The 12767-nt window shown below is 41.8% G+C and overlaps 1 protein-coding gene across 2 annotated transcripts in view; it reads right to left on the minus strand.

The window, feature by feature from the left end:
* LHFPL3 (LHFPL tetraspan subfamily member 3) overlaps positions 1-12767 on the minus strand; it is a 554295-nt gene that overhangs the window by 150987 nt on the left and 390541 nt on the right. For both annotated transcript variants that reach the window (XM_034666784.1, XM_034666781.1), the window contains exon 2: positions 10557-10793. In XM_034666784.1, the coding sequence (XP_034522675.1) occupies positions 10557-10793 (237 nt within the window). The remainder of the gene's footprint in view (positions 1-10556; positions 10794-12767) is intronic.

Consider the following 12767-nt stretch of genomic DNA (forward strand, 5'->3'; position numbering starts at 1 on the left):
GCCAGGTGTATAAATAGAGCCCCTGCCGAGCATCCGTGGGCTGATGGCTGGAAAGCCACAGGGTTCCAGAGGGATCATGTTGGCCGTTAGGAGGGACTTCTCCCCAAAGCCATTTCTGGAGTTGAGATTTTAAATAGGCTGTTCTAAAATGAATGCTTTAGCAAGAAGAAAAAACTTCCCATCTCTCCTATCTTTCTTGTCCCTGCTTCACATCCATCCTATTTTTCATGCCTTCATAGTTGTGTCTTCCTTTGTTTATTTAATACTAATAGACCCTTGAATGTTTTTCCAAGGCTGATTTTTAAAAGCCTCTCCATGGATGAAAACTTATATGTCAAATTGTCCTCAGGAAACAGTTTCTGCTTATCACAGGCATCATCTTTCTCTGGTGTTGGAGTAAGCCTGCTGTCAGGGAGTGGCATTCACTCAGAGGCGGCAACGACACAGTGAAGCCAAAGATACCAGAATAGGATTGGGCTACAGAAACATAACCTCATACCTAACACTAAATGTCCTCCCTAATGGGGAGACTGAGGCAAAGCCTCTCCCACTCACTTTTGAACTCCCAGTGTCTATCACCAGGCTGGACGTGCATGAGGTGTACGATAAGGGTCTGGTGAGTTGAATGCCACAGTTTTGACCATTGCTTGGCACAAAGTGCACAGGACATTTTTGCGGATGTTGAAACAAGGCTGAAAGAGGTGTACTGATTGGTCTAAAGTGGCAGAGTTACAGTATATTGTTCTAACATACTACTCTGTGATTCTTTTAAAACATGTATCTGTGTGTAACATGTAGGCAAATTTATTTCCTTTGCAATCAAAGTAAGGGACAAACTACTTCCTGTACAGAAGTGGGGACATTCACTCAATATTTACACAGTTTTTTTCATCGAATTGAGTCAATAAAAATAAGTGCTTAAATTTATTAAGCACTTACTATGTCCCAGGATCTACGACACCAGAAACAACAGATAAATAAGACATAGCCCTTGCTTTTAAGACTCAGAGTAAAACATGAAATTTGTAGGGTTTGGGGAGTCCTATGTTTTGTGAGGCATTACAGAGGCAATACCTATTTGGCAAGTAATCTTCACATTTACCTCAGCAGAATTTTTCTTGGCGCTGTGTTCTTATCCACCGTGCCAGATGTTAAGAACAACTATGTTTCTCCTTTCTGAGGGACAAGTGACAGGTTACATTTTCACTGCGTTCTTTGACCTTACAATGGAATCACTGAACATGTAGCAAGAGTGTAAATGTCTGCTCTGCCAAAAGAAATTTTTATGTACCTTAAAAAACAAATCTGAGTAGGGAAGCTGAGACCCAAGGAGTTTCAACTAGAATTAAGTCAAGAACACTAACATTTCACTTGTACCTGTTCTTCTCTGATAACGCATAAGGAAAAGAACCAGAGGCTTCAGGATGGATAGAAATAGAGGGGTTCACTGTTGGGAAGCTATCTAAACAAAGAAAATATACTACTTTTGGTATATTTATGCTGGAGAAAAAATTTTCAGAGGTATATTTGTGGTTCACAACTGTGTGATTAATGGGCTTCAAACAATAGATTTGCCCTGAAATAAAAGTTTACTTTAATGAGCAAGTCTGTATTACAGGTTAAAATAAAAACAGCAAATTTAGAAAGAGACAATTGATCACTACTTAACTTCAAATATTGAGGTGCCTATCAAAGCTATCCAGAGTGTATAGATCTGAAATTAGGCCCAGTCTTATAAAAGAAAAAAGAATTTGCTGCAGATCTATAATTTAGAAAAAAAAAATCCTTAAGCCTGGGCTGTGTCTCTGAGGGTCATGATTCTCCCTGTTTTCAACTCTTATAATGTTATTGCTAAAAGGGAGAAGGCGAGGGGTGGGAAGGCAAAGCTGGCTTTAACCTAATTATAAGGCTTCATTTAAAGTCATGCCAGATTGTTGACTGAAAATTTATTGGTAGGGTTAAATCTTAGACATCATGACTCTGTTATATATAAGGTTTCTTTATTTTTTACTCTCTTCCCTCCTTCCTTCCTTTCTTCAGGCTGATTTAATATTTACCCAGAGATCCTTTCGCAGGCATGGAAAAGATCATTGAGACATCAAAATCACTTTGTCTTTTGGGGTAGAATGGCTAAAGATGGAGCATTCAAAGTCAGCACTACGTTTGCTCTCTGAGTCATAAACCACTTCTGCCTGCAAGTCCACTAATTGGGGAAGGCTGAGAGGAACATATTGATTTTGAGGGTATCATCTGAGGTTGGGTGCTGGTCAAAGAGGGAACTCCCTCCTCCAGCACACCATGGTACACTTATGACCTCAGCATGTATTTGTCGAATGGACTGGAGTCAATCTTGCAAGCTCAGATGTTCTCCAAATTACCATTAGGCATGGAGTGTAAACTGAAGGAGACAATCTCCAGCAACACATTCATGAGTGACTCCTATAGAATTATTTTCCTTCCACCACACTTCTGGATGTCCTGTCTCTCCTCTTCTCACCAGGGGTGGCACCCTACCCTGGTGTCTTGGGTGGGTAGTGGACAACAGTGACAACACAGATGTCTCCAGATGCCCCACAAGACATGGGGAACTAGGCTGTTTGGCCAACGTGCAACTTTAGCCATTACAGACATGATAAGTGTTTCAAAACAAGTCAATATAAAGTATAAGAGGGAATAGCAATGGGTGGTCATTACAAGGAGGTGTATTTCAACTTTACCAAAACCACAACTTTCTAAGGTGAAGATCTATGCACCAACGGAATGAGCTCATGAGAGAGAGATCAGAATCGATGAGTTCTTTCATTCAATAATTCACTCCCGCAGCACATAGAGTTACTGAAGCCCCACAGATGCCAGGCATGTTTCCAGGCACCAGGGATACGGTAGTGAACAAGACACAAAAATCCCTGCCCTTGTGGAGCTTTTCTGGGGGCAGACAATTCGCAAGAAAAAGAGGTAAACTATTTGGTGGGTCAGATGGAATACACGTGTATGTGAAATTTTAGAGAGGTTGGCCAGGGAATGCCTCATTGAGAAGGTGGTTTTGGGTAAAACCTGAAGATGAACGACCAAGCTGTAGGATTTCGAGGAAGAATATCTCAGGCAGACAGGACAGCAAATACAAAGGCCCTGAGATGGGACTGTCCCTGGTGTGTTTGAGAAACAACAGAGAAGTTGGTGTGTCCAGAGCAGAGGACATGAGGGGAAAAGACAGAGAGGAGGTCAGAGTGCAAAGATGGAGGCAGATGGGCATGGTCTCATGGACTGTACTGAAGGATTCTGGCTTCTACCCTGAGTGAGATCATCCCATCACTGGAGGGTGCTGAGCTGAGGACCGGCCCATTCTGACTTACCCTTTAACAGCATCATGTGGCTGCTCTGTTGAGATCTGACTGAAAGAGTGCATGGGTGGAACTGCAAAACCACACGGGAGTGTCTTACAATGACTGCTGAAACAAGGTGGAAGCCACGGCGGTGGGGGGGTGGCTTGAGAAGTCGGAGGATTCTGGCTATATTTTGAAGGTAGAACCGACATGATTTTTGGATTGGTTAAATATGAGCTGTGAGAGAAAGAGAAGAGTCCAGAATGACTGAAGTTTTGGCCTGAGCAGCTGGAAGGATAAGGCGGTCATTAACCGAGATGGGGAAGAATGTACGAGGTGGCAGCATTGGGAGGAAAGAAACATCAGGAGCTCAGTTGTGGAAATATTAAGTTTGATATGCTAAGTAGATATTCAGAAAGGGTATCAAGTAGGCAGTTGAGTATGGGAGACCAGAGTTCACTGGAGAAGTCCAGGAGGATTAAACCTGGGGGTCATTAGCATGATGACCCCCTTCAAGCCATGGCACCCAATAAGATAACCTATAGAGTGAGCACAGGTAGAAAGAGCGGAGAGGTGGGGAGGAAGCCCCTTAGGAAACTCCGCAGAAAGAGTCCAGAGAGGCAGACGGGAATCTGGGCAAGGGCGGCTATTGCAAGCTGATGAAGGAGTCGCAAGACGGCTCACTGCAGTTGACTGTGAAAAGGTAATATAAGAACTACGACCACGAAGTTCAACACTAACCCCACCGGGAAACAGGGGGTTCACTATGGCCTTATTAAAGATACAGTTCAAAGAGCTTGATACTCTTTGCCAGGGCTTCCTGATCTTCCTTACTAGGTTTTCATAAAGTTACATGGTCAAGTGAGAGGATCAGTTTTAAAGGTTGCTTCTCATTTGAGATCAAACGTGCTACTGAACGATCAGTGGGTCACAGAAGAAATCAGAAGAGAAATGAAAAAATACCTCGAGACAAATGACAATGGAAATACCATATACCAACATGGGAACAGTCTACTCTCAAGTAGATTAGATTTTTGTTTAACATGATCTAAAGGCTACCAAATGAAAATAAGACTAAACTCTTTACTTGTACAGGGCTCCTTGGTCAAGTTGAAAGCAACAGAATCAGAGTATTTTAGGAAATGATTCCAGGGGCGCCTGGGTGGCTCAGTTAGTTAAGCGTCTGCCTTGGGCTCAGGTCATGATCCCAGGGTCCTGGGATCGAACCCCACATCGGGCTCCCTGCTCAGCAGAGAGTCTGCTTCTCCCACTTCCCTCTGCTTGTGCACTTTCTAATAAATAAAATCTTAAAAAAAATGATTCCATCATCTTGTATGGTAGAAAAACTTGAAAGTTTGAGTAAAATGACTTGTGTTGGAACCCTGCATTCATTCTTTCCCAGCTATGGAAGTTTAGATAAAGTATTTAACTTTTCTGAGCCTCAGTTTCTGATGTGTAAAAGTAGGATGATGATAGCTATCTCACAGGATTCTCGCAAGATCAAATAAGATGCCATACAGGACAAATGATTAGTAATGAGTAAAGCTTACATAGATATTATCGACTATAAGTTGTGTCCACATACATGCTTTCACTGGATTCTCCCAATCCCATGGAGGATGAAGACCTGGGTATTATTATTCTCATTTTAAAGAAAGTAAAACTGAAGTTATTAGGGATTTGCTCAAAGTCGTAATGACCCTTTGTGCTGAAGTTGAGACCAAAAACAAAGTTTTTCTCTCTGATCGGGGCTCTGTCCACTGTCAAGGTGTCCACATGGGCACCGCATAACATGGGAATTAGTGAGGCAAGGAGGTGCCTCTGTCCTGGGCCAGTTTCTAAATCCGACTCCTTCCCCCTGGTGGTATAAATGATGGGGGTGTGGCAATGCTGTTTGGGGAGACACACCCTGGGCCTCCTACACAACCTTCCCCTTGACCTTCATCTTTCCCTTCTCTTAGTTACCCTTACGCTGCAAGCAAGTTCCTAAGAGCCCTTGGTGTAGTCACTGCTCTGAGGGCAGGAGCTCTTACTGCCCTTGGGGCATCTTTAAAGAATACCTCTGAAGGTGTCCCCAGAATTAGAATATTTTAGAGCTGGAAGAAACCTCAGGCGCCATTTAGACAAGCCGGCATTTTATAGAGGAGGAAGCTTCCTTCTGGAAATATTGAGATCTGGGGACAGGGTTCTCAGGTCATGTCAGAGACAACACTAGCTCCAGGCAGCCCACGTTCTTTCCACCACCCCACGCTGCCACTCACAGTGTGGCTGTGGTGTGGCATGCCGTGGCACCTTAAATCAAAATTCCAAAGGATTTCTCAATTAGTTATTTGAGTAAAATGAATTTAACTCCACCTATTATAGCATTAAAAAGAGCTTAAGCCACTTAATAAATGGTAGCTAGAGTCACCTCTTAATGGATAATCATGCTTTCTCATTTGCAGTTTAAGTGCTAGAAGACAGAGTGACTTTAAAACTGCTCACGAGAGGACCCAATTAACTGATAAGCAATTCCAAAGAACATATACACAAATGCAGAAACATACCTCTTTATGAATGGTGTCTGACAAGGAAAGAGATATTTGTGGCACAGGAGTTCTGGAAAATGTAATTATTTATCCTTTCACAATTAATGAAAGAAATTGAAAATGAAGCTTTCATTTCAAATCCTTTTTATCTGGATGAAACTTTAATTTTACATAATTAAATTGACTTCACAGTTCAGTGTGTTAAAATATGCAATTAAGCAGCATATCAAGGTGAAATGCCTCCTGTTGTTGGCTCATTGAGAACTCACCGCGGAGCTCCGAAACAAGAATGAACACTTGACTACCTGCTCTTATCCCAGAGCCAGGGGCAGCACAGAGCCTGCAGGGCTGGCTTCCCAAACGCACAGTCAAATTTTCTCACACGTGCCAACTCCTGTGTAAGCTTGTTGGATATTTAAATAGTTTTCACTTCTCTTTGTTTATCAGCGGAGTTTTTATTTTTTTTTTACATGAGAAAATATTGTGGGGCTTGGATGTTGCAACCTAAATGACTAACTTTATCCCTTGCAGAAGTTCCTTCTAAGACAACCCTTGCATCTTCAAAGTTGCTGCCTTCTATTGGTTGGAATTCTGTTGAAACTCCCTTGTTCCAATTTTGCCGTTTTACAATTTGTGACAAACTTCAGCGGAGACCTCTTTCAATTATTGTTGCACTCCTGGGAAATGCTTAAGAAATGTAGCAGGTGGTTTTGAAGGGAGATGTTCTAATGAGATTGGGGAAGAGTTTCCTGGAAATTTATCTTAACAGGCAGTGATCTGTCTAGGTAGAGAGCTCACCCGTGTACTTTCCCCTTGTATTCCCTTTGAATCGTACCTTTGTGATGGTTAATTTATGGCTCAGTAGCCTCCTATATTCCCTTAAGGAATCTGTGAGTGGAGAACAGCTCAACAATTAGAATGGAGTTCCCTTCTCTGTTTCGATATAGTGTAGGATTTATGTAACAGCGATTCTTGTTTTATCCATCGGAGAGGGTGTGAGGCAGGACTGATGGATCTAAGCAGCATCCTTACTGTAGTGACACGGGGCACACCTGAACCCATTTGGTGGCTTTTCCAGACACACAGAGAAGTGTGTTGTTAGATTAATTATAAAAGCCACAAAATGACGGTATGATCCTATCATGAGATTCCTCAGGACAAACTTCTTGGAATTGGGGGCATACACTCTACCTCTAGGTTTAGTCTCTCTATAACGTTCCTGCTATCCATTATAGGATGTAGGTTGTTAGCATGATCAGTAGACCATGAAGTGAGAAGATTGTAAAAGGTGTTCTAGTGTGTACAGTAATATAATGTATATCAGAACATACGGATGTTTTACTCTTTTGAGCCAAGACTGGAGACACGGTATTGTCTGCTTCCAGGATACCACAAGCAATGTAGAATTAGTAAATTCCTCTAAAATTCTGTGAGCTAGATTGGCCTCTGTCTCATTGCATTGCTCTGAAAACCAAGGGAAGCCTTGCCTACCAAGGGATAGAAAAAGAATAGGCAAAATAATAGTTTCAATAAGTGAAAAGTGGTATCAATGTACCCATACAAATTGTAAAAGTACCTATTTAAATATAATCAATTTTGTATTTACAAATTATATCCACTTATCTCTCTTCCCTTAGGATTTGTAGAAAGTAACAGTGATGGTAGTTCTGGTTCTTGTGCACCCTTGAAAGCAATTAAACTACTGTTTAGTGAAACCGTTCATACACAAACACACAAGATCACTGACTGGTCCTCTCCCAAACAATCCAACTTTGGAAGTCTCAACACTGAACCAAATGTTTAAATAATACCAAACCATAAAAGCTGTTTTGTAGAGCTACTACAAGCCTTGTGCCATTTCTCAGAAACATGTAGGTTTGATTACATTTTCTGGTCTGATTTTATACAGACCCTATCGCAGGAAGATCTGAAATGTCTACACAATAGAGCGGCTGATACATTCTCAGAATTCAGAGGAAAGAATTTCGACTGTGAAATAAAAATTTGGCATGACTGAAATGTTCCTCAGCATGGCCTGATGCTCTTTGCTACTTCACTGGATCTGATCTGATACAGATGAACTGCTACTGAGTTGGGCCCTTCAGAACCAGATGGAAGGAACTACGGACTCGTACAAGGGTGATACAAACAAATGAAGATGATGAACACAGAAAAATCACACACAGATAGTCCCCAGAACTTACACTGGCCTCTTTCCAAAAAAAAATTATTTGAGAGCGAGACCAAGAGAGAGTGGGGGAGGAGCAGAGCGAGAGGGACAAGCAGACTCCTTGCTGAGCATGGAGTCTGATATGGGGCTTGATCCCACGACCCAGAGATCATGACCTGAGCCAAAATCCAGAGTTGGATGCTTAACAGACTGAGCCACCCAGGTACCCCTATACTGGCTTCTTTTGACTTCCTTTCCCATCAACACTTTTAACCAGGTGTTGGAGTGGAAAATGCTTTTAAAAATGAAAACCTCAGCCAAAGGGATCAGACATCAACATGTAACTGAATCCAGTGGAAGACAAGACCCACTTTGAAAACTATTGGGAGTTATCTTCTAATCCTAGCTGTTTCTTTCTGAGGCATGAATTCAGAATTGCTGTCACTCTTATACGTGGACAGAAGTTAGAATTCTCCATTGCGAAGTAAAAAATGTTCCCGGTTTTGTTATTTTTCAAAAATTTTTCTGGGGGCTCCTGGGTGGCACAGCGGTTAAGCGTCTGCCTTCGGCTCAGGGCGTGATCCCGGCGTTATGGGATTGAGCCCCATCAGGCTCCTCTGCTATGAGCCTGCTTCTTCCTCTCCCACTCCCCCTGCTTGTGTTCCCTCTCTCGCTGGCTGTCTCTATCTGTCGAATAAATAAAAATAATAAAAAAATCTTTAAAAAAAATTTTTTTTTCTGAACTTCCTTATTTGGGGTCAAAGGATGTCTGAAAAGTTAAGCGTTCTCAGTATAACTTTAAATTGTACAGTGAATAAACAGCACTCTGGTCCATTATTAGGTGGTGGTAGAAATCAACCATCTGCAGAACCAAGTGGTGTGTTCTTGAATTCATTCTTTAGGGGGAAGTAATTTATTCTGATATTGAGCTATTCTTATTACCTCTGAAGTGAAGCTAACTGGACAGAGACCTGTGTACATCCACCAGATTACAGAGACTGGACTAGGGCTCCAAATGAATGAGTGCAGGTGAAAGCACTTTAAATCTGTAACAGGCTTTAAAAAGCATAATGATTATCTTCCTATCATTTTTTTTTAATCTAGAAAGTACAACTGTGAGAGGGAAGTAATTATGTTTTTAGAAAGCACTACTCCCTTGTGAAAGGTTTTTGTGTTTAGAATTTTTTTTAATTTTTAGAATTTTAGAGAGAGAGAGTGAGAGAGAGTGCGTGCGCGCATGTGGGTAGGAACAGAGGGGGAAGGAGGGGGACAAGCAGACTCCACGCTGTGTGAGGAGCCTGGCATGGGGCTCAATGCCACGACCCTGAGACCATAACCTGGCCAAAACCAAGTCAGATGTTCAACCGACTGAGTCACCCAGCTGCCCCATGTTTAGAATATTTTTGATGGAACCGAGTAAACTAGTATGTATTTTGTCCATAAATCAGGAAGATAAAGAGCTCGAGGATGACTGTGCTTTCCCAGACCTCTTGATTTTCTCTCTTCATAGTTCATAGTTTACAAGCATCAACAGCGACGGTCTAAATATAAAGCTTGCTACACTATCATTACATGTGACATTCCTGTAGACACTAATACATACTTCTATTTGAGGCCTGTTGAAGCAGCAAAGAGTTTCTGAAGTTAGCAACTACTTGAAATAGTAAGCTACATTTCCTAATTCAAGGATGGATTTAGTTTGCAATTAGAAATAAAAACGAGAAGCAGGACTACGCAATTGAAGGGGCTGACATAAGTCCAAAGTATTAAAGTTAAAAATAACAAAGACAAAAACAGTGAAATAAATCTAAGTCTGCAACAGACAGAGATGATGAAATTCCACCCCCAACCACTTGGCTTAAAAGTCTGGAAAGAAAATGGACATTCAACTTGAGTAAGGATTTGCTACTTCTTTCTGGCACGCTGTAATAGTCACATATCATTCAGTAGTCAATGTCCTATTTTTTATTCTAGTTTGTGTTTCAGAAGACATTCTCTTTTTGAAAAGAAATAGGAGGACTTTTCACCACCCAGATAACACATTTAAAATTCAGTCAATTAGTTAACTGTTGAAACCCCTAACTGTAGCTTTTTAGGGCCAATATGGTGTCTTCTCTCAGAAAGGAAGAGTCTGAATTCAAATAAAATGATTGCAAACGGTTTAATAAAGACATTTGTAGATGGCTTTATGAGCTCCTCCACGCATTTATTTCAACCTGGGAAACAGCAGAAAGCATGGAGAGGATATACTCTCTAATCAAGCAGACAAAAAAAAAAAAAAAAGGCTGTATCCTAGCCATTAACTTAGGGAGGGAAAAAGAAACTGGAAAAACGCATTTAAATGGACTCCAAGAGACTAAAAAAGGTGAAGTGTGAAAATCCTACATTTCCACTGAGTAAACTTCTTGAGTTGAGTCTAGGGGGAAGTCTATGAACCAGACAGCATTGAAAGACACAGCACATTAGACCCACAAGGGAAGCGCTGTACTTGACGTGCTTGAGGTGCCAGGTAAGAGTTCCCCAAAGCCATCTTACCTTTGTTTTCTGCCTTCAGTTCCTCTGCCATCAAGCTGTCTTGTCGGTTACCAAGCACGAATGCCAGAAACGAGAGGATCAGAGCATCCAAAATCCCAATAATAGCCAGGATGTACGCCCAGCGGACCGAACAAGCCCCAAGAGTGTACTTGTCTGTCTTTTCTCCACACATCCGTTTTACTTCATCTGAATCCCAGCCATCAGGGAAAATCATACAGCCAAGCACAAGGCAGGCAGCTGAGAGAGAGGAAAAGAAAAAAGTAGTTAACATAAATGTTATTTTAACAAATACTGCTGTGTGTCAAATTATTGCTTCAAATTCTTGATTTAAAAAAAAAGATTTTATTTGAGAGTGTGAGAGAGAGCAAGAGCAGGGGGGAGGGGCAGAGGGAGAAGGAGAAGCAGACTGCCCACTGAGTAGGGAGCACGACTCGACTTGGGACTCGATCCTGAGACCCTGAGATCATGACTTGAGCTGAAGGCAGATTCCCACTGAGCCCTCCGGGGACATAGCAAATCTTACCACTGTCCTACCCTAGTTTTTTCCCCCTCCCCTAGTTTACTTAAAAGCAGCCTAGCCTTGCAGCTCTGGGAACACTTTTACTGCAAGCCTGAGCATTCTGAGAGAGGTTAATGTATGTTGATCTATAAGAAAATACTAAAAATTTGAAATTTGGTGTGTATTTGTGGGAAGGCTTCCATTGCAAATAAATCATAAGGAATCATAACACTGCAGAATGACAATTCAGCACTGGCTTTGAAGAGCTCGATAGCAGCCAGAGAAGGGGTTAGGATAACATGGAAAATACCCAGTGTATATTGACTTTGACTCATAGTAAAAAATAGTTTCATACTGGAACCTCTTTACACACACACACACACACACACACACACACTCTCTCTCTCTCTCTCTCTCTCTGAAAAGTTTCTTGAGCAGATGCAATGCACCCTGATATTTTCTTTTCTAATCTCTATTTCATTTTTAAAATGGCTAAAAAACCCTGCAACATGGTGTGGTACCAGAATTTTTAATGGAAATTCAGGAATTTAAGCAGAATACTTATATTCTGTCTCCCAAATATTGCTATGGGAATCCTATGAACACTTTTTATAGAATATGTCACTTTGCAGATTACAGAAGATAAGTGGCCATTTGTTGCTATTCTCTTTATATTTAATTACTTAGGGGTAAAGGAGGATAGTTTTAGGTTATATAGGGCTTTCTGAACAGGTGTTTTCATTAATTCACTAATTCATTAATTACTCATTAATTCAACAGCTACATATTGATGATCTTCTATGGAGTGTCAGACACAGTTCTTGGCACTAGAGATACAGCAATCAAGAAGAGAGACATGGTTTATTATATTTTAGTAGGGAAAGAGGCAAAAAAAAAAGAGTAACATGCAAATAGTTGGAAGTTGAACTACTAGGTAGGAAAGAAACAAAGGGCTCGGATAAAGAATAATAGTAAGGCCTTTTGAGGGGGTGATATTTAAGCTAAGGCCAGAAACACACAAGGCACCAGACCTGTGAAATTGGTGGGAAAGATGTTCCAGGCAATAGCACGTGCAAAGGCCCTGGGGTTGGAAAGAGGCCTGGGGTGTTTGAGGAGCAACCAGGAGATCTGTGATGGGATGGAGATCATGTTCAGGCTGCAAGGGAGGCAGGGGCTATGCCTCCAGGCAGGTTATGGTTTCCAGGGCATGCCACTTAAGAAGACTCTGATGTCACAACCAACATAGAGTTGCGTGATGGTCAGGGCCAAACAATTCCTGAAGCTGGCAAGCTGCAACCTCTTGAACAAGCCAGCAGTGGACACATGATTTCCTATTTTTTACAGGAGCATGACTCTACAGGCAGGTGTGGAGGACACAGAGGCCAAGAGGGGTGACATGTAGGAAGACTGCCTGGGAGAACTTGGATTTAGGGTCTCACATTATTTTATAGTATCTCTGCATAGGTAGTGGTCATGGACACTTCCCTACGTTACACCTCATTATGTCTCAGAAGGAACCCTAACTTCCCTTTGCCTTCAGTTCACCTCACTCTAATCCAGATCACATATGACTGCTGAGACCATCATGCTCCAAACCTTTGGTGGCTCCACCCCCTCGCCCCCCACTGGTACCGAGGAATATGCAGACGTCTTAGGTATCCAAATGCTCCACGATCCAGACCCCACTTACTTTCCCAGTCCCCCTCCCCTTT

The sequence above is a fragment of the Ailuropoda melanoleuca genome, chromosome 1 (genome assembly GCF_002007445.2).
Source record: "Ailuropoda melanoleuca isolate Jingjing chromosome 1, ASM200744v2, whole genome shotgun sequence".
Lineage (NCBI taxonomy): Eukaryota > Metazoa > Chordata > Mammalia > Carnivora > Ursidae > Ailuropoda > Ailuropoda melanoleuca.